Source organism: Oncorhynchus gorbuscha, linkage group LG01 (genome assembly GCF_021184085.1).
Source record: "Oncorhynchus gorbuscha isolate QuinsamMale2020 ecotype Even-year linkage group LG01, OgorEven_v1.0, whole genome shotgun sequence".
Classification (NCBI taxonomy): Eukaryota; Metazoa; Chordata; class Actinopteri; order Salmoniformes; family Salmonidae; genus Oncorhynchus; species Oncorhynchus gorbuscha.
The window spans coordinates 119,341,373-119,362,398 of NC_060173.1; the positions used below are offsets into that span (position 1 = coordinate 119,341,373).

Here is a 21,026-nt window from a genome sequence, read left to right on the forward strand (position 1 = left end):
GGAATAGACAACAGGTGGAAATTATAGGCAATTAGCAAGACACCCCCAATAAAGGAGTGGTTCTGCAGTTGGTGACCACAGACCACTTCTCAGTTCCTATGCTTCCTGGCTGATGTTTGGTCACTTTTGAATGCTGGCGGTGCTTTCACTCTAGTGGTAGCATGAGACGGAGTCTACAACCCACACAAGTGGCTCAGGTAGTGCAGCTCATCCAGGATGGCACATGAATGCGAGCTGGGGCAAGAAGGTTTGCTGTGTCTGTCAGCGTAGTGTCCAGAGCATGGAGGCGCTACCAGGAGACAGGCCAGTACATCAGGAGACGTGGAGGAGGCCGTAGGAGGGCAACAACCCAGCAGCAGGACCGCTACCTCCGCCATTGTGCAAGGAGGAGCAGGAGGAGCACTGCCAGAACCCTGCAAAATGACCTCCAGCAGGCCACAAATGTGCATGTGTGCATGTGTCTGCTCAAACGGTCAGAAACAGACTCCATGAGGGTGGTATGAGGGCCCGACGTCCACAGGTGGGGGTTGTGCTTACAGCCCAACACCGTGCAGGACGTTTGGCATTTTCCAGAGAACACCAAGATTGGCAAATTCGCCACTGGCACCCTGTGCTCTTCACAGATGAAAGCAGGTTCACACTGAGAACATGGGACAGACGTGACAGAGTCTGGAGACGCCGTGGAGAACGTTCTGCTGCCTGCAACATCCTCCAGCATGACTGGTTTGGCGGTGGGTCCGTCATGGTGTGACTGACCCACCTCATTTTGACTTGTTTTAAGGACATTACATCAAAGTTGGATCAGCCTGTAGTGTGGTTTTCCACTTTAATTTTGAGTGTGACTCCAAATCCAGACCTCCATGGGTTGATACATTTGATTTCCATTGATAATTTTTGTGTGATTTTGTTGTCAGCACATTCAACTATGTAAAGAAAAAAGTATTTAATAAGAATATTTCATTCATTCAGATCTAGGATGTGTTATTTTAGTGTTCCATTTATTTCTTTGAGCAGTGTATTATACAATATGTATAATAATAATATATAATATAATAATGTATATAGAAAGCCCTTTTTGACATCAGCAGTTATTACTAAGTGTTTTACAGAGAGATGTGGAGAGAAAGACAGACAATGACAATTAACTCTCTCTCTGTCCAGACGTCTGGTTTCAGATCCCCTCAGAACTCTCTGTCCAGACGTCTGGTTTCAGATCCCCTCAGACTCTCTCTCTGTCCAGACGTCTGGTTTCAGATCCCCTCAGAACTCTCTGTCCAGACGTCTGGTTTCAGATCCCCTCAGAACTCTCTCTCTGTCCAGACGTCTGGTTTCAGATCCCCTCAGAACTCTCTCTCTGTCCAGACGTCTGGTTTCAGATCCCCTCAGAACTCTCTCTCTGTCCAGACGTCTGGTTTCAGATCCCCTCAGAACTCTCTCTCTGTCCAGACGTCTGGTTTCAGATCAGAACTCCCTGTCCAGACGTCTGGTTTCAGATCCCCTCAGAACTCTCTGTCCAGACGTCTGGTTTCAGATCCCCTCAGAACTCTCTGTCCAGACGTCTGGTTTCAGATCCCCTCAGAACTCTCTGTCCAGACGCCTGGTTTCAGATCCCCTCAGAACTCTCTGTCCAGACGTCTGGTTTCAGATCCCCTCAGAACTCTCTCTCTGTCCAGACGTCTGGTTTCAGATCCCCTCAGAACTCTCTCTCTGTCCAGACGTCTGGTTTCAGATCCCCTCAGAACTCTCTCTCTGTCCAGACGTCTGGTTTCAGATCCCCTCAGAACTCTCTGTCCAGACGTCTGGTTTCAGATCCCCTCAGGACTCTCTCTCTCTGTCCAGACGTCTGGTTTCAGAGCACTTCAGAACAACGGGATTTGAATGGCAATATATGGCAGGAGCGGCGAAAACTGCTGCCGGTTTTAATTGGCTGATCCAGCAGTCTGTCACCATCTAGCACCTTACCCTCTTTGTGGACTAAACGAGGGAGTTCGAGAAATCGGAAAGTATGATTCCAAGAAATTGTTTTCACATATAAAAACTTTATATGTCCTAACTTAGAATCCCAAAATAACTCTCCAAAAATAACATGGTCGCTGTGATAGAACATTTCTTCTGATTGGGGATTCCCCTCTCCCATCTCTATTTTAAACACACCCCCCCAGGCTCCATGCGCCTGCCATTCAAGCCTGTGGATGAGGTTACTCAGTACTATGCTGCTCTGTACCATCATTCATTCATATACCCTTATGTACATATTCTTTATCCCCTTACACTGTGTATAAGACAGTAGTTTTGGAATTGTTAGTTAGATTACTTGTTGGTTGTTATTGCATTGTCGGAACTAGAAGCACAAGCATTTCGCTACACTCGCATTAACATCTGCTAACCGTGTGTATGTGACAAATAAAATTGGATTTGATTTGATTACTGACCCTTCATGTAGAGGTAGCTGTGATTTGATTTGATTACTGACCCTTCATGTAGAGGTAGCTGTGGAAGTATAGAGGCCCAGAGCCGTTCAGTAGATTCACCCTCCCATTGGAGACCTCCTCGTCTGTGTCCACATAGCCATCGTTGCTTGTGTCACTGTCTATAAACTGAGACAAAACACAGAGATTCATTATTACATAGCCATTTAGCAGACGCTCAGATCCCAGTATTCAGGTGTAGGAAGCACCATGCTCAACCGACTGAGCCACCGTGCAGAGGGCCACCGCGCAGAGGGCCACCGTGCAGAGGGCCACCGTGCAGAGGGCCACCGTGCAGAGGGCCACCGTGCAGAGGACCACCGCGCAGAGGACCACCGCGCAGAGGGCCACCGCGCAGAGGCCACCGCGCAGAGAGCCACCGCGCAGAGGACCACCGCGCAGAGGGCCACCGCGCAGAGAGCCACCGCGCAGAGAGCCACCGCGCAGAGAGCCACCGTGCAGAGGGCCACCGCGCAGAGAGCCACCGCGCAGAGGGCCACCGCGCAGAGAGCCACCGCGCAGAGGGCCACCGCGCAGAGAGCCACCGCGCAGAGGGCCACCGCGCAGAGGGCCACCGCATCTCGGACACCCCGAACAGAAATCATGCATAATATCGTCAGACGCTGGATTTCTGTTGCGTGCATCCGTCCACAAGAGATTATTACAGAGCAAAATGTATTTGACTGAGAAGACCTATGTCTATTAGTAACATAATGGACATCTTCCCATTCAACTCTGCACCCTGAGATTCAACAAGGAACACGTTTGATTCTAGTGAGAAGTCATTGACTGATTGAGACTTGAAGTCAGCTCCCTGGAAATGCCGAATAGGGCTCTTAAGCTCATCACTGTGTTGTCTTGGGGATCTTTCTTCTTCTTCTTGCGTCTTGCTAATGTTGTTATAAATATAAGCCGTTACCACGTTCCAACACATACGCTTTCTGATTCATAGTTGTAACAAAAGGTAAGGCCACAATTAACATATAGCCTACAGTAACAAACTAATGAAAATGCTATTGATTTATTTGAAATAAAATACAAATGTTTACTGTAACGTTACCTTAAACTTTTACAAACACAAATAATTATTTTTGTGAAAGCATATATGCAATGTATTTATTACACTGTTATGTCACTAAAAGCAAAGTGAGTGAACAGAATAAAAAATCTACATCAAATCAATATTTGGGGTGACCACCCTTTCCCTTCAAAACAGCATCAATTCTTCTAGGTACACTTGCACACAGTTTTTGAAGAAACTCGGCAGGTAGGTTGGACCAAACATTTCGTAGAACTAACAGTTCTGTGGATTTAGGCAGCCTCAGGTGCTTCTCTCTCTTCATGTAATCCCAGACAGACTCGATGATGTTGAGATCAGGAATCAGATCACTTCCATGACTCCTTGATCTTCTTTACCCTGAAGATCGTTATTAATGACTTTTGCTGTATGTTTTAGGGTTGTTGTCATGCTGCAGAATAAATTAGGGGCCAATCAGATGCCTGCATCATTCTGACCAAATCCCCAACTCCAATTGCAGAAATGCAGCCACAAACTTGCAAGGAACCTCCACCATACTTCACTGTTGAACCTCCACCATGCTTCACTGTTGAACCTCCACCATGCTTCACTGTTGAACCTCCACCATGCTTCACTGTTGAACCTCCACCATGCTTCACTGTTGAACCTCCACCATGCTTCACTGTTGAACCTCCACCATGCTTCACTGTTGAACCTCCACCATGCTTCACTGTTGCCTGCAGACACTCATTCGCTCTCCAGCCCTTCGGTGAACAAAGTGCCTTCTGCTCCAGCGAAATATTTCACATTTTGACTAATCAGTGCAGAGCACCTGCTGCCATTTTTCTGCACCGCAGTTCCTGTGTTTTCGTGCATAGTTGAGGCGCTTGGCCTTGTTTCCACATCGGCGGTATGGCTTTTTGGCCGCAAGTCTTCCACGAAGGCGACTTCTGACCAGACTTCTTCAGAGAGTAGATGGATGTACCAGGGTCTGGGTCTGTTTTCTAGTTGGTACAGTAGTGTGTAGTTAGTACAGTAGTGTGTAGTGGGTTCAGTAGTGTGTAGTGGGTACAGTAGTAGGTAGTGTGTAGTAGGTACAGTAGTGTGTAGTAGGTACAGTAGTGTGTAGTTGGTACAGTAGTGTGTAGTTGGTACAGTAGTGTGTAGTTGGTACAGTAGTGTGTAGTTGGTACAGTAGTAGGTAGTAGGTACAGTAGTAGGTAGTGTGTAGTTGGTACAGTAGTGTGTAGTTGGTACAGTAGTATGTAGTTGGTACAGTAGTGTGTAGTTGGTACAGTAGTGTGTAGTTGGTACAGTAGTGTATAGTAGGTACAGTAGTGTGTAGTTGGTACAGTAGTGTGTAGTTGGTACAGTAGTATGTAGTTGGTACAGTAGTGTGTAGTTGGTACAGTAGTGTGTAGTTGGTACAGTAGTGTGTAGTGTGTAGTTGGTACAGCAATATGTAGTTGGTACAGTAGTGTTTAGTTGGTACAGTAGTGTGTAGTTGGTACAGTAGTGTATAGTAGGTACAGTGGTGTGTAGTTGGTACAGTAGTAAGTAGTGTGTAGTTGGTAAAGTAGTGTGTAGTTGGTACAATAGTGTGTAGTTGGTACAGTAGTGTGTAGTTGGTACAGTAGTGTGTAGTTGGTACAGTAGTGTGTAGTTGGTACAGTAGTGTGTAGTAGGTACAGTAGTGTGTAGTAGGTACAGTAGTAGGTAGTGTGTAGTTGGTACAGTAGTGTGTAGTTGGTACAGTAGTGTGTAGTTGGTACAGTAGTGTTTAGTTGGTACAGTAGTGTTTAGTTGGTACAGTAGTGTGTATTTGGTACAGTAGTGTGTAGTTGTACAGTAGTAGGTAGTGTGTAGTTGTTAGGTAGTGTGTAGTTGGTACAGTAGTGTGTAGTAGGTACAGTTGTAGGTAGTGTGTAGTTGGTACAGCAATATGTAGTTGGTACAGTAGTGTTTAATTGGTACAGTAGTGTTTAGTTGGTACAGTAGTAGGTAGTGTGTAGTTGGTACAGTAGTAGGTAGTGTGTAGTTGGTACAGTAGTAGGTAGTGTGTAGTTGGTACAGTAGTAGGTAGTGTGTAGTTGGTACAGTAGTAGGTAGTGTGTAGTTGGTACAGTTGTAGGTAGTGTGTAGTTGGTACAGCAATATGAAGTTGGTACAGTAGTGGGTAGTTGGTACAGTAGTGTGTAGTTGGTACAGTAGTGTGTAGTTGGTACAGTAGTGTGTAGTTGGTACAGTAGTAGGTAGTGTGTAGTTGGTACAGTAGTGTTTAGTTGGTACAGTAGTGTGTAGTAGGTACAGTTGTAGGTAGTGTGTAGTTGGTACAGCAATATGTAGTTGGTACAGTAGTGTTTAATTGGTACAGTAGTAGGTAGTGTGTAGTTGGTACAGTAGTAGGTAGTGTGTAGTTGGTACAGTAGTATGTAGTTGGTACAGTAGTAGGTAGTGTGTAGTTGGTACAGTAGTAGGTAGTGTGTAGTTGGTACAGTAGTGTGTAGTAGGTACAGTTGTAGGTAGTGTGTAGTTGGTACAGCAATATGTAGTTGGTACAGTAGTGTTTAGTTGGTACAGTAGTGTGTAGTTGGCCAGCATGGTCGAGATGATGATTACCATCTCAGGATGGTAAGTTGGTGGTTGAAGATATCCCTCTAGTGGTGTGGGGGCTGTGCTTCGGCAAAGTGGGTGGGGTTATATCCTTCCTGTTTGGCCCTGTCCGGGGGTGTCCTCGGATGGGGCCACAGGTTCTCCTGACCCCTCCTGTCTCAGCCTCCAGTATTTATGCTGCAGTAGTTTGTGTCGGGGGGCTAGGGTCAGTTTGTTATATCTGGAGTACTTCTCCTGTCCTATTCGGTGTCCTGTGTGAATCTAAGTGTGCGTTCTCTAATTCTCTCCTTCTTTCTTTCTCTCTCTTGGAGGACCTGAGCCCTAGGACCATGCCCCAGGACTACCTGACATGATGACTCCTTGCTGTCCCCAGTCCACCTGGCCATGCTGCTGCTCCAGTTTCAACTGTTCTGCCTTACTATTATTTGACCATGCTGGTCATTTATGAACATTTGAACATCTTGGCCATGTTCTGTTATAATCTCCACCCGGCACAGCCAGAAGAGGACTGGCCACCCCACATAGCCTGGTTCCTCTCTAGGTTTCTTCCTAGGTTTTGGCCTTTCTAGGGAGTGTTTCCTAGCCACCGTGCTTCTACACCTGCATTGCTTGCTGTTTGGGGTTTTAGACTGGGTTTCTGTACAGCACTTTGAGATATCAGCTGATGTACGAAGGGCTATATAAATAAAATTTGATTTGATTTGAATTTGATTTGTATAGTAGTTGGTACAGTAGTGTGTAGTTGGTAAAGTAGTGTGTAGTTGGTACAGTAGTGTGTAGTTGGTACAGTAGTGTGTAGTTGGTACAGTAGTGTGTAGTTGGTACAGCAGTATGTAGTTGGTACAGCAGTGTGTAGTTGGTACAGTAGTGTGTAGTTGGTACAGTAGTGTGTAGTTGGTACAGTAGTATGTAGTTGGTACAGTAGTGTGTAGTAGGTACAGCAGTGTGTAGTTGGTACAGTAGTGTGTAGTTGGTACAGCAGTGTGTAGTTGGTACAGTAGTAGGTAGTTTGTACAGTAGTGTGTAGTGTGTAATTGGTAGAGTAGTAGGTAGTGTGTAGTTGGTACAGCAGTGTGTAGTTGGTACAGCAGTGTGTAGTAGGCACAGTAGTGTGTAGTAGGCACAGTAGTGTGTAGTTGGTACAGTGGTGTGTAGTTGGTACAGTAGTTGGTACAGTGGTGCGTAGTAGGTACAGTAGTGGGTAGTTGGTACAGTGGTGTGTAGTTGGTACAGTGGTGTGTAGTTGGTACAGTGGTGTGTAGTTGGTACAGTGGTGTGTAGTTGGTACAGTAGTATGTAGTTGGTACAATGGTGTGTAGTTGGCACAGTGGTGTGTAGTTGGTACAGTGGTGTGTAGTTGGTGGGGAAGTATGTACTATGTAGTTGGTACAGTAGTGTGTAGTTGGTACAGTAGTGTGTAGTTGGTACAGTAGTGTGTAGTGTGTAGTTGGTAGAGTAGTAGGTGGTGTGTAGTTGGTACAGTAGTGTGTAGTTGGTACAGTAGTGTGTAGTTGGCACAGTATGGTGTAGTTGGCACAGTAGGGTGTAGTTGGCACAGCAGGGTGTAGTTGGCACAGCAGGGTGTAGTTGGCACAGCAGGGTGTAGTTGGTACAGCAGGGTGTAGTTAGTTGGTACAGCAGTGTGTAGTTGGTAAAGCAGTGTGTAGTTAGTTGGTACAGCAGGGTGTAGTTGGTACAGCAGGGTGTAGTTGGTACAGCAGGGTGTAGTTGGTACAGCAGGGTGTAGTTGGTACAGCAGTGTGTAGTTAGTTGGTACAGCAGTGTGTAGTTAGTTGGTACAGCAGTGTGTAGTTAGTTGGTACAGCAGTGTGTAGTTAGTTGGTACAGCAGTGTGTAGTTGGTACAGCAGTGTGTAGTTGGTACAGCAGTGTGTAGTTAGTTGGTACAGTAGTGTGTAGTTGGTACAGCAGTGTGTAGTTGGTACAGCAGTGTGTGGTTGGTACAGCAGTGTGTAGTTAGTTGGTACAGTAGTGTGTATTTGGTACAGTAGTGTGTAGTTGGTACAGCAGTGTGTAGTTGGTACAGCAGTGTGTAGTTGGTACAGCAGTGTGTAGTTGGTTGGTACAGTAGTGTGTAGTTGGTACAGCAGTGTGTAGTTGGTACAGCAGTGTGTAGTTGGTACAGCAGTGTGTAGTTGGTACAGCAGTGTGTAGTTGGTACAGTAGTATGTAGTTGGTACAGCAGTGTGTAGTAGGTACAGTAGTGTGTAGTTAGTTGGTACAGCAGGGTGTAGTTGGTACAGCAGGGTGTAGTTAGTTGGTACAGTAGTGTGTAGTTGGTACAGCAGTGTGTAGTTGGTACAGCAGTGTGTAGTTGGTACAGCAGTGTGTAGTTGGTACAGCAGTGTGTAGTTGGTACAGCAGTGTGTAGTTGGTACAGCAGTGTGTAGTTGGTACAGCAGTGTGTAGTTGGTACAGCAGTGTGTAGTTAGTTGGTACAGTAGTGTGTAGTTGGTACAGCAGTGTGTAGTTGGTACAGCAGTGTGTAGTTGGTACAGCAGTGTGTAGTTAGTTGGTACAGCAGTGTGTAGTTAGTTGGTACAGCAGTGTGTAGTTGGTACAGCAGTGTGTAGTTAGTTGGTACAGCAGTGTGTAGTTGGTACAGCAGTGTGTAGTTAGTTGGTACAGTAGTGTGTAGTTGGTACCGCAGGGTGTAGTTAGTTGGTACAGTAGTGTGTAGTTGGTACAGCAGTGTGTAGTTAGTTGGTACAGCAGTGTGTAGTTGGTACAGCAGTGTGTAGTTAGTTGGTACAGCAGTGTGTAGTTAGTTGGTACAGCAGTGTGTAGTTAGTTGGTACAGTAGGGTGTAGTTAGTTGGTACAGTAGTGTGTAGTTGGTACAGCAGTGTGTAGTTGGTACAGCAGTGTGTAGTTGGTACAGCAGTGTGTAGTTAGTTGGTACAGTAGTGTGTAGTTGGTACAGCAGTGTGTAGTTGGTACAGTAGTGTGTAGTTGGTACAGCAGTGTGTAGTTGGTACAGCAGGGTGTAGTTGGTACAGCAGGGTGTAGTTGGTACAGCAGGGTGTAGTTGGTACAGTAGTATGTAGTTGGTACAGCAGGGTGTAGTTAGTTGGTACAGCAGGGTGTAGTTAGTTGGTACAGTAGTGTGTAGTTGGTACAGCAGGGTGTAGTACTCACAGAGTCTGAGCTGCCTCTGAAGGAGTCCAGGCTGTTCTGAGTACAGGATGACTTCCTCAGCACCTCCTCATCAGTAGCATGTCCGTCCGTGATACTGGCTACATCTCTAGAGCCTGTACTCCCCTGCACCTCCTCAAACTCCTCCTGGTCACAGTCTGACTCTGTGTCTGGTAGGACGCTGAATGACACCTCCTCTCTGAGCTCCCTGGCCCCTGGGACAGGCACAGAGGGCACTACCTCTGCTCTCCTGTCTGGCACAGCCTCTGGGAATCTGGAGGGTACCGCGTCTATTCGAGTTGGCATAACATCTACCCTGGCACAGGGTCTGTCCGGTACTACGTCTACTCTTCTGGGCACACTGTTGGTCTCTGGAGCCACCTCTATTCTCCTGGTGGGTTGGTGACAGAGAGCCTTCCCAACTCCGTTGGTGAGGCCAGGGAGAGGAGGAGCCGGGTGGTGTGTAGGGACAATAGAGGTGAGGGGGTAGTAAACAGGGGGACAACACGGGGCCTGAGAGAGAGCCAGGGCATGTGCTACCAGACTCTCAGCGAAGGCAGGAGGAGGAGGGAGGGAGGAGAAGACCTCCTGGTCCAAAGGAACCCCTGGCCCGGGCCGAGGAGGAGGAGGACGAGGGCTTCCATGCTGAGGAGGAGTGTCCCGGTAGCGGTATCCTCCTGCCTGACTTCCCTCTCCCCGTGGAGCGGTGCTCTCTGAGGGGTCGTGGAGATTCTCCTCGCTGGACAGACTCTGTTCCAGACCCCCAAAGTCCAGGAGCTCCAGGAACTCTGTGGCCACGCGAGACGCCTCCTTCTCCAGCTGGTAGATCTCTGCGTCCCTCCTCTGCCAGAGCTCCTCCCCGTTCTCTCCAAGGCCGTCCCCTAACATGGACACCCCGTCCTCCTTCTGGCGCTGCAGCCTCTCAATCTCCTTCTCCAGCCGAAGGATCTCCTCCATCTGACAGGACTCCTCCTCAGAGGTGTGGTGGGGCAGGGAGTAGGACAGGGACACCTCCTCAGAGGTGTGGTGGGGCAGGGAGTAGGACAGGGACACCTCCTCAGAGGTGTTGTGGGGCAGGGAGTAGGACAGGGACACCTCCTTATGGGGAGCAGGAGATTCCAACTCCGGGGAGTTCCTAAAGGGAGAGAAGAAGAGGAAGATGAGTAGAAGACGAAGAGTGAAGACCGTGCTGTAGACAGACTGGAATGACAGCCGGCACACTGCTACTAGTGTACCTGTTGTTGGCTGTAGCTTTCTCCTGGTCTTCGACTTGCTGTCCGTTGCAAAGCTCCTCCTCCTTTCTCTTCGCTGCTTCCTGCTCCTTTTGTTGTCTCAGTCTCTCCTCCTCCATCCTCCTCACCTCCTCCAGCTCCAACACCCTCAGTCTCTCCTCCTCCATCCTCCTCACCTCCTCCAGCTCCAACACCCTCAGTCTCTCCTCCTCCATCCTCCTCACCTCCTCCAACTCCAACACCCTCCGTATCTCCTCCTTCCTCCTCACCTCCTCCAGCTCCAACACCCTCAGTCTCTCCTCCTCCTTCCTCCTCCTCAACTCCTCCTCCTCTCGTCTCTTCTGTTCCTCCAGCCTCTCCACCTCCACTTGCCGTCTCTCCTCCTCCTTCCTCCTCCTCCTCAACTCCTCTTCCTCCAGCCTCCTCCTCTCCACCTCTACTTGCAGTCTCTCCTCCTCCCTCCTCCTCAACTCCTCTTCCTCCAGCCTCCTCCTCTCCCCCTCTACTTGCCGTCTCTCCTCCTCTTCCTCCTCTATCCTCTTCTTATCCTCAGAGAGGTGTCGATAGAGGCCTCGGGCCAGCCGACCACGTTGGTGTTTCTGTAGAATGACAGCTGCGGTGCGGAGACCAAGGAACACACGTCTCCAGAAGTGAGCTCTGTAGTTCTTCTGGATAGTGACGGTGCTGACCAGCACCCTCTTATAGCGCTTCCTACAGGAGTGGACAACACAATGCAGAGACAAGGACAGAAGACATACTGTCATTCACTGTCTCCTACAGCTCTTCCTACAGGAGGGGACAACACAATGCAGAGACAAGGACAGAAGACATACTGTCATTCACTGTCTCCTACAAGAGAGAGGACAACACACACTGTCCACCTTTCAAAACACTATCTCCTGGACCACCCACCAGGCCCTGCCTCTCTGCCCAGAACCTCAACCTTGACCCAGGCCGTCACAGCCCCACAGAGACCTCTCTACCAACCATGTGGGGCTGGGTGACATTGCCTAATACGTAAAAGGGGAGAGGGGACTTCGTCACGTTCCATGGAGGGCTAATTTACACCCCTGGCCAGGGGAGCTGACGGTGGTGGGGGGTGGGACGGGGTCTGTCTAGATGCCTGAACAAGCTCTCTGATTTATGCTGTGTCTCGGTCTCTCACAGGGCAAAATGTCTCTCTGATTTATGCTGTGTCTCTGACAGGGCAGAATGTCTCTCTGATTTATGCTGTGTCTCTGACAGGGCAGATTGTCTCTCTGATTTATGCTGTGTCTCTGACAGAGCAGAATGTCTCATCTGTCTGGAACTCACAATACTGTGCAGTCATCTCATCAACTATTCAATCAGGTCGGTATTGATGCCATTTGTTCACAGAATAACTAGATAAACTCTACAAAATAACATGGTCGAGTACTATAGGATGGACACGTGTGGGGACTGTCTGCTGTGTTTCTAAATGGTTTGCAGCAGACAGAGGGAAGATGAACACTGAGTCTGCTAATGGTTCAGAACGGCATTATTTTTACACCTGAATAATCAAGATTTGATGTGTATCTCGACTGGCATCTTTCTTATGCTGGGACACAGTTGAAATGGTGTATTTTGGGTTGATTAAACATGTCAGATCATTCAGACGTACTGGTATGACTCAACCCCTGCAGAGAAAGTTACATCCTAATAAAAAGACAGCTGGGTTACCAGGTCACGCTAACAGTTATTTATGATAATAACACGGTCACCCCCCACACAGAATAAATCGGTATAAATAAAAACAATCATACACAAACACACAGTGACACATCCTCCAGTACATAAACTACCACCCCCCAGCCCCTCCCCCCAGCCCCTCCAGTACATAAACTACCACCCCCCAGCCCCTCCAGTACATAAACTACCACCCCCAGCCCCTCCAGTACATAAACTACCACCCCCAGCCCCTCCCCCAGCCCCTCCAGTACATAAACTACCACCCCCAGCCCCTCCAGTACATAAACTACCACCCCCAGCCCCTCCCCCAGCCCCTCCCCCTAGCCCCTCCAGTACATAAACTAACTACCACCCCCCAGCCACTCCCCCCAGCCCCTCCAGAACATAAACTAACTACCACCCCCAGCCACTCCCCCAGCCCCTCCAGTACATAAACCACCCCCCCAGCCCCTCCAGTACATAAACTACCACCCCCAGCCCCTCCCCCAGCCCTTCCAGTACATAAACTACCACCCCCAGCCACTCCAGTACATAAACTAACTACCACCCCCAGCCACTCCCCCAGCCCCTCCAGTACATAAACTAACTACCACCCCCAGCCACTCCCCCAGCCCCTCCAGAACATAAACTAACTACCACCCCCAGCCACTCCACCCAGCCCCTCCAGTACATAAACTACCACCCCCCAGCCATTCCCCCAGCCCCTCCAGTACATAAACTAACTACCACCCCCAGCCACTCCACCCAGCCCCTCCAGTACATAAACTACCACCCCCAGCCATTCCCCCAGCCCCTCCAGTACATAAACCAACTACCACCCCCAGTCACTCCCCCAGCCCCTCCAGTACATAAACTAACTACTATCCCCCAGTCACTCCCCACAGCCCCTCCAGTCACTCTCCCCCAGCCTTCCTAGTCACTCTCCCCCAGCCCTCTTCCCAGTCCCCTAGTCACTCTCCCCCAGCCCCTCCAGAATATAAACTAACTACCACCCCCAGTCACTCTCCCCCAGCCTTCCTAGTCACTCTCCCCCAGCCTTCCTAGTCACTCTCCCCCAGCCATCCTAGTCACTCTCCCCCAGCCATCCTAGTCACTCTCCCCCAGCCCTCTTCCCAGTCCCCTAGTCACTCTCCCCCAGCCCTCTTCCCAGTCCCCTAGTCACTCTCCCCCAGCCCTCTTCCCAGTCCCCTAGTCACTCTCCCCCAGCCCTCTTCCCAGTCCCCTAGTCACTCTCCCCCAGCCCTCTTCCCAGTCCGCTAGTCACTCTCCCCCAGCCATCCTAGTCAGTCTCCCCCAGTCCCTCCAGAACATAAACTAACTACCACCCCCCAGTCACTCCCCACAGCCCCTCAAGTCACTCACCCCCAGCCTTCTTAGTCACTCCCCCCAGCTCAGCAGATTCCACCTCCCCTGCACTCAACCTCCAGCTCCCCTAGTCACTCTCCCCCAGCCCCTCCAGAACATAAACTAACTACCACCCCCAGTCACTCCCCACAGCCCCTCAAGTCACTCTCTCCCAGCCCTCCTAGTCACTCTCCCCCAGCCTTCCTAGTCACTCTCCCCAGCCTTCCTAGTCACTCTCCCCAGCCATCCTAGTCACTCTCCCCCAGCCCTCTAGTCACTCTCCCCCAGCCCTCTTCCCAGTCCCCTAGTCACTCTCCCCCAGCCCTCTTCCCAGTCCCAGTCACTCTCCCCCAGCCATCCTAGTCAGTCTCCCCAGTCCCTCCAGAACATAAACTAACTACCACCCCCCAGTCACTCCCCACAGCCCCTCAAGTCACTCACCCCCAGCCTTCTTAGTCACTCCCCCCAGCCCAGCAGATTCCACCTCCCCTGCACTCAACCTCCAGCTCCCCTAGTCACTCTCCCCCAGCCCCTCCAGAACATAAACTAACTACCACCCCCCAGTCACTCCCCACAGCCCCTCAAGTCACTCTCCCCCAGCCCTCCTAGTCACTCTCCGCCAGCCCTCCTAGTCACTCTCCCCAGCCCCCCAGCCCTCCCAGTCACTCCCCCAGCCCCTCAAGTCACTCTCCCCCAGCCCTCCTAGTCACTCTCCCCCAGCCCTCCTAGTCACTCTCCCCCAGCCCTCCCAGTCACTCTCCCCCAGCCCTCCCAGTCTCTCCCCCAGCCCTCCTAGTCACTCTCCGCCAGCCCTCCTAGTCACTCTCCGCCAGCCCTCCTAGTCACTCTCCGCCAGCCCTCCTAGTCACTCTCCGCCAGGCCTCCTAGTCACTCTCCGCCAGCCCTCCTAGTCACTCTCCGCCAGCCCTCCTAGTCACTCTCCGCCAGCCCTCCTAGTCACTCCACCCCAGCCCTCTTCCCGGTCCCCTCGTCACTCTCCCCCAGCCCTCCTAGCCACTCTCCCCCAGCCCTCCTAGTCACTCTCCCCCAGCCCTCCTAGTCACTCTCCCCCAGCCCTCCTAGTCACTCCACCCCAGCCCTCTTGCCGGTCCCCTAGTCACTCTCCCCAAGCCCTCATCCCAGTCCCCTAGTCACTCTCCCAGTCTGCTAGTCACTCTCCCCCAGCCCTCTTTCCAGTCCCCTAGTCACTCTCCCCAGCCCTCTTTCCAGTCCCCTAGTCACTCTTCCCCAGCCTTCCTAGTCACTCTCCCCCAGCCCTCATCCCAGTCCCCTAGTCACTCTCCCCCAGCCTTCCTAGTCGCTCTCACCCAGCCCTCCTAGTCGCTCTCACCCAGCCCTCCTAGTCGCTCTCACCCAGCCCTCCTAGTCGCTCTCACCCAGCCCTCCTAGTCGCTCTCACCCAGCCCTCCTAGTCGCTCTCACCCAGCCCTCCTAGTCACTCTCCCCCAGCCCTCTTTCCAGTCCCCTAGTCACTCTCCCCCAGCCTTCCTAGTCACTTCCCCCAGCCCTCATCCCAGTCCCCAAGTCACTCTCCCCCAGCCCGCTTCCCAGTCCCCTAGTCACTCTCCCCCAGCCCGCTTCCCAGTCCCCTAGTCACTCTCCCCCAGCCCGCTTCCCAGTCCCCTAGTCACTCTCCCCCAGCCCGCTCCCAGTCCCCTAGTCACTCTCCCAGTCTGCTAGTCACTCTCCCCCAGCCCTCTTTCCAGTCCCCTAGTCACTCTCCCCAGCCCTCTTTCCAGTCCCCTAGTCACTCTTCCCCAGCCTTCCTAGTCACTCTCCCCCAGCCCTCATCCCAGTCCCTAGTCACTCTCCCCCAGCCTTCCTAGTCGCTCTCACCCAGCCCTCCTAGTCGCTCTCACCCAGCCCTCCTAGTCGCTCTCACCCAGCCCTCCTAGTCGCTCTCACCCAGCCCTCCTAGTCGCTCTCACCCAGCCCTCCTAGTCAGTCTCCCCCAGTCCCTCCAGAACATAAACTAACTACCACCCCCCCCAGTCACTCCCCACAGCCCCTCAAGTCACTCACCCCCAGCCTTCTTAGTCACTCCCCCCAGCTCAGCAGATTCCACCTCCCCTGCACTCAACCTCCAGCTCCCCTAGTCACTCTCCCCCAGCCCCTCCAGAACATAAACTAACTACCACCCCCCAGTCACTCCCCACAGCCCCTCAAGTCACTCTCTCCCAGCCCTCCTAGTCACTCTCCCCCAGCCTTCCTAGTCACTCTCCCCAGCCTTCCTAGTCACTCTCCCCAGCCATCCTAGTCACTCTCCCCCAGCCCTCTAGTCACTCTCCCCCAGCCCTCTTCCCAGTCCCCTAGTCACTCTCCCCAGCCCTCTTCCCAGTCCGCTAGTCACTCTCCCCAGCCATCCTAGTCAGTCTCCCCCAGTCCCTCCAGAACATAAACTAACTACCACCCCCCAGTCACTCCCCACAGCCCCTCAAGTCACTCACCCCCAGCCTTCTTAGTCACTCTCCCCCAGCCCAGCAGATTCCACCTCCCCTGCACTCAACCTCCAGCTCCCCTAGTCACTCTCCCCAGCCCCTCCAGAACATAAACTAACTACCACCCCCAGTCACTCCCCACAGCCCCTCAAGTCACTCTCCCCCAGCCCTCCTAGTCACTCTCCGCCAGCCCTCCTAGTCACTCTCCCCCAGCCCTCCCAGTCACTCCCCACAGCCCCTCAAGTCACTCTCCCCAGCCCTCCTAGTCACTCTCCCCCAGCCCTCCTAGTCACTCTCCCCCAGCCCTCCCAGTCACTCTCCCCCAGCCCTCCCAGTCTCTCCCCCAGCCCTCCTAGTCACTCTCCGCCAGCCCTCCTAGTCACTCTCCGCCAGCCCTCCTAGTCACTCTCCGCCAGCCCTCCTAGTCACTCTCCGCCAGGCCTCCTAGTCACTCTCCGCCAGCCCTCCTAGTCACTCTCCGCCAGCCCTCCTAGTCACTCTCCCCAGCCCTCCTAGTCACTCCACCCCAGCCCTCTTCCCGGTCCCCTCGTCACTCTCCCCCAGCCCTCCTAGCCACTCTCCCCCAGCCCTCCTAGTCACTCTCCCCCAGCCCTCCTAGTCACTCTCCCCCAGCCCTCCTAGTCACTCCACCCCAGCCCTCTTGCCGGTCCCCTAGTCACTCTCCCCAAGCCCTCATCCCAGTCCCCTAGTCACTCTCCCAGTCTGCTAGTCACTCTCCCCCAGCCCTCTTTCCAGTCCCCTAGTCACTCTCCCCAGCCCTCTTTCCAGTCCCCTAGTCACTCTTCCCCAGCCTTCCTAGTCACTCTCCCCCAGCCCTCATCCCAGTCCCCTAGTCACTCTCCCCCAGCCTTCCTAGTCGCTCTCACCCAGCCCTCCTAGTCGCTCTCACCCAGCCCTCCTAGTCGCTCTCACCCAGCCCTCCTAGTCGCTCTCACCCAGCCCTCCTAGTCGCTCTCACCCAGCCCTCCTAGTCGCTCTCACCCAGCCCTCCTAGTCACTCTCCCCCAGCCCTCTTTCCAGTCCCCTAGTCACTCTCCCCCAGCCTTCCTAGTCACTTCCCCCCCAGCCCTCATCCCAGTCCCCAAGTCACTCTCCCCCAGCCCGCTTCCCAGTCCCCTAGTCACTCTCCCCCAGCCCGCTTCCCAGTCCCCTAGTCACTCTCCCCCAGCCCGCTTCCCAGTCCCCTAGTCACTCTCCCCCAGCCCGCTTCCCAGTCCCCTAGTCACTCTCCCAGTCTGCTAGTCACTCTCCCCCAGCCCTCTTTCCAGTCCCCTAGTCACTCTCCCCAGCCCTCTTTCCAGTCCCCTAGTCACTCTTCCCCAGCCTTCCTAGTCACTCTCCCCCAGCCCTCATCCCAGTCCCCTAGTCACTCTCCCCCAGCCTTCCTAGTCGCTCTCACCCAGCCCTCCTAGTCGCTCTCACCCAGCCCTCCTAGTCGCTCTCACCCAGCCCTCCTAGTCGCTCTCACCCAGCCCTCCTAGTCGCTCTCACCCAGCCCTCCTAGTCACTCTCCCCAGCCCTCTTTCCAGTCCCCTAGTCACTCTCCCCCAGCCCTCTTTCCAGTCCCCTAGTCACTCTCCCCAGCCTTCCTAGTCACTTCCCCCCAGCCCTCATCCCAGTCCCCAAGTCACTCTCCCCCAGCCCGCTTCCCAGTCCCCTAGTCACTCTCCCCCAGCCCGCTTCCCAGTCCCCTAGTCACTCTCCCCCAGCCCGCTTCCCAGTCCCCTAGTCACTCTCCCCAGCCCGCTTCCCAGTCCCCTAGTCACTCTCCCCCAGCCCGCTTCCCAGTCCCCTAGTCACTCTCCCCCAGCCCGCTTCCCAGTCCCCTAGTCACTCTCCCCCAGCCCGCTTCCCAGTCCCCTAGTCACTCTCCCCAGCCCGCTTCCCAGTCCCCTAGTCACTCTCCCCCAGCCTTCCTAGTCACTTCCCCCCCCAGCCCTCATCCCAGTCCGCTAGTCACTCCCCCCAGCCCTCATCCCAGTCCGCTAGTCGCTCCCCCAGCCCGCTTCCCAGCCCTCCTAGTCGCTCTCCCCCAGCCCTCCTAGTCGCTCTCCCCCAGCCCTCCTAGTCGCTCTCCCCCAGCCCTCCTAGTCGCTCTCCCCAGCCCTCCTAGTCGCTCTCCCCCAGCCCTCCTAGTCGCTCTCCCCCAGCCCTCCTAGTCGCTCTCCCCCAGCCCTCCTAGTCGCTCTCCCCCAGCCCTCCTAGTCGCTCTCCCCCAGCCCTCCTAGTCGCTCTCCCCCAGCCCTCCTAGTCGCTCTCCCCCAGCCCTCCTAGTCGCTCTCCCCAGCCCTCCTAGTCGCTCTCCCCCAGCCCTCCTAGTCGCTCTCCCCCAGCCCTCCTAGTCGCTCTCCCCCAGCCCTCCTAGTCGCTCTCCCCCAGCCCTCCTAGTCGCTCTCCCCCAGCCCTCCTAGTCGCTCTCCCCCAGCCCTCCTAGTCGCTCTCCCCAGCCCTCCTAGTCGCTCTCCCCCAGCCCTCCTAGTCGCTCTCCCCAGCCCTCCTAGTCGCTCTCCCCCAGCCCTCCTAGTCGCTCTCCCCCAGCCCTCCTAGTCGCTCTCCCCCAGCCCTCCTAGTCGCTCTCACCCAGCCCTCCTAGTCGCTCTCACCCAGCCCTCCTAGTCGCTCTCACCCATCCCTCCTAGTCGCTCTCACCCATCCCTCCTAGTCGCTCTCACCCATCCCTCCTAGTCGCTCTCCCCCAGCCCTCCTAGTCCCTCTCCCCCAGCCCTCCTAGTCCCTCTCCCCAAGCCCTCCTAGTCCCTCTCCCCAAGCCCTCCTAGTCCCTCTCCCCAAGCCCTCCTAGTCCCTCTCCCCCAGCCCTCCTAGTCCCTCTCCCCCAGCCCTCCTAGTCCCTCCCCCCAGCAGTACTCACCTTGCCACATAGCTGAGTATGTGTGCCCGGATCACCATGCCCGCCTGTCTCCGCACCACTTCCCTCCCCTTCTCCAGTCGGTGTTCCAGCTCTTCCTTCAGGAACACCTGCAAGACATGACGTGCGGCACGGCCAGTCAGAGATAGGGATTGAGGTTAGGTCCGCACGGCCCACACGGCACGGCCCGGCCAGGCAGAGAGAGGGATGGAGGTTAGTTCCTGTAGGGTAGTTAGTTATTCTTGAGAAGGTCTGAATGGAGTCTGTTTAAGCACAGCTGTTTGCTGCAGAGCTCCTAGCTGTTAGCTACTCTTCCCTGCTAGCTACTCTTCCCTGCTAGCTACCCTTCCCTGCTAGCTACTCTTCCCTGCTAGCTACTCTTCCCTGCTAGCTACTCTTCCCTGCTAGCTACTCTTCCCTGCTAGCTGCTCTTCCCTGCTAGCTACTCTTCCCTGCTAGCTACTCTTCCCTGTTAGCTACTCTTCCCTGTTAGCTACTCTTCCCTGCTACTCTCACTGTTAGCTACTCTTCCCTGCTACTCTCACTGTTAGCTACTCTCCCATGCTAGCTACTCTTCCCTGTTAGCTACTCTCCCTGCTACTCTCACTGCTAGCTACTCTTCCCTGCTACTCTCACTGTTAGCTACTCTTCACTGCTAGCTACTCTCCCTGCTACTCTTCCTCTCTCTGGGATAAGTCCTCTTGATAAGGACTGGGACCGACCGGTGCTGGTTTCAGCTACTCTGACAGAGCTACTTTCCTGGCTATTCTCCCTGACAGTCACTGCAGAGAGCCCAGCGGAACACTATGACGGTGCTGCTACTGCCAAGAGTCAGTGTTGTGTTGTTAGTCCCACAGCTAACATCCTGTCTGTGTTCTGGCTCTCTGGCTTCTTACTGATTACTAAGGGAGAGACAGGAGGGGAGGAGGCAGGGCGAGAGAGAGACAGAGGAGGGGAGGAGGCAGTGAGAGAGAGAGACAGGAGGGGAGGAGGCAGTGAGAGAGAGAGACAGGAGGGGAGGAGGCAGTGAGAGAGAGAGACAGGAGGGGAGGAGGCAGTGAGAGAGAGAGACAGGAGGGGAGGAGGCAGTGAGAGAGAGAGAGAGAGAGAGAGAGAGAGAGAGAGAGAGAGAGAGAGAGAGAGAGAGAGAGAGAGAGAGAGAGAGAGAGAGAGAGAGAGAGAGAGAGAGAGAGAGAGATGTGACAACCTCAGGAGGTGCACAGGCAGAGAGAGAGATTGAAATTGAAAGAGAGAGACACTAGAGGGGAGGAGGCAGGGCGAGAGAGAGACACTAGAGGGGAGGGGATGGCACTCCTCCAAGAGCAGACCATTCCCCTCCTCCCATGAAAGAGCATTCCACTGGGTCTAGATAACCTTCCCTGACTGAAAACTGCAGATTTATCAGCTCCTGCTAACTGGGCCAGATGTTCCAGTAATCACAGTCACACAGCTGCAGTTCTGGCCCCCCCCCCCCCCCCAGCCTGCTCCCCCAGCCCTGCACCCCCCACCTCTGCTCCCCCCAGCCCTGTTCCCCCCTCCTGCTCCCACCAGCCCTGCACCCCCAGCCCTGCTCCCGCAGCCCTGCTCCCCCAGCCCTGCTCCTCCCACCCTGCTCCCCCACCCCTGCTCCCCCAGCCCTGCCCCCCCCTCCCTGCTCCCCCCAACCCTCTAACCCCCAACCCTCTTTCCCTGTCCTATCCCCACCCCCCCCTCTATCACATCCCATCCTCCACTGTCCCATCCCCACCCCCAACCCTCCTCACCCCTGTCCCATCCCCACCTCCCAACCCTCTTCTCTGTCCCATCCCCTTCTCCCCTGTCCCATCCCCAACCCCAACCCTCTTCTCTGTCCCATCCCCTCCTCCCCTGTCCCATCCCCACCCCCTGTCCCATCCCCACCCCCAACCCTCCTCCCCTGTCCCATCCCCACCCCCAAACCCTCTTCTCTGTCCCATCCCCAACCCAACCATCTTCTCTGTCCCATCCCCTTACAGGGTCAATAAACTACAACTACAGGGTCAATAAAGTACCACTACAGGGTCAATAAACTACCACTACATTACACGGTCAATAAACTACCACTACATTACACGGTCAATAAACTACCACTACAGGGTCAATAAACTACCACTACAGGGTCA

General features: G+C 53.7%; 1 protein-coding gene across 1 annotated transcript in view; it reads right to left on the bottom strand.

The window, feature by feature from the left end:
• Nucleotides 1-21,026, bottom strand: part of LOC123993217 (unconventional myosin-X-like) — a 249,611-nt gene that overhangs the window by 61,292 nt on the left and 167,293 nt on the right. Inside the window, 4 exon segments of the mRNA XM_046295154.1 lie at nucleotides 2,474-2,597; nucleotides 9,257-10,225; nucleotides 10,755-11,196; nucleotides 18,889-18,995. Of these exon segments, the coding sequence (XP_046151110.1) occupies nucleotides 2,474-2,597; nucleotides 9,257-10,225; nucleotides 10,755-11,196; nucleotides 18,889-18,995 (1,642 nt within the window).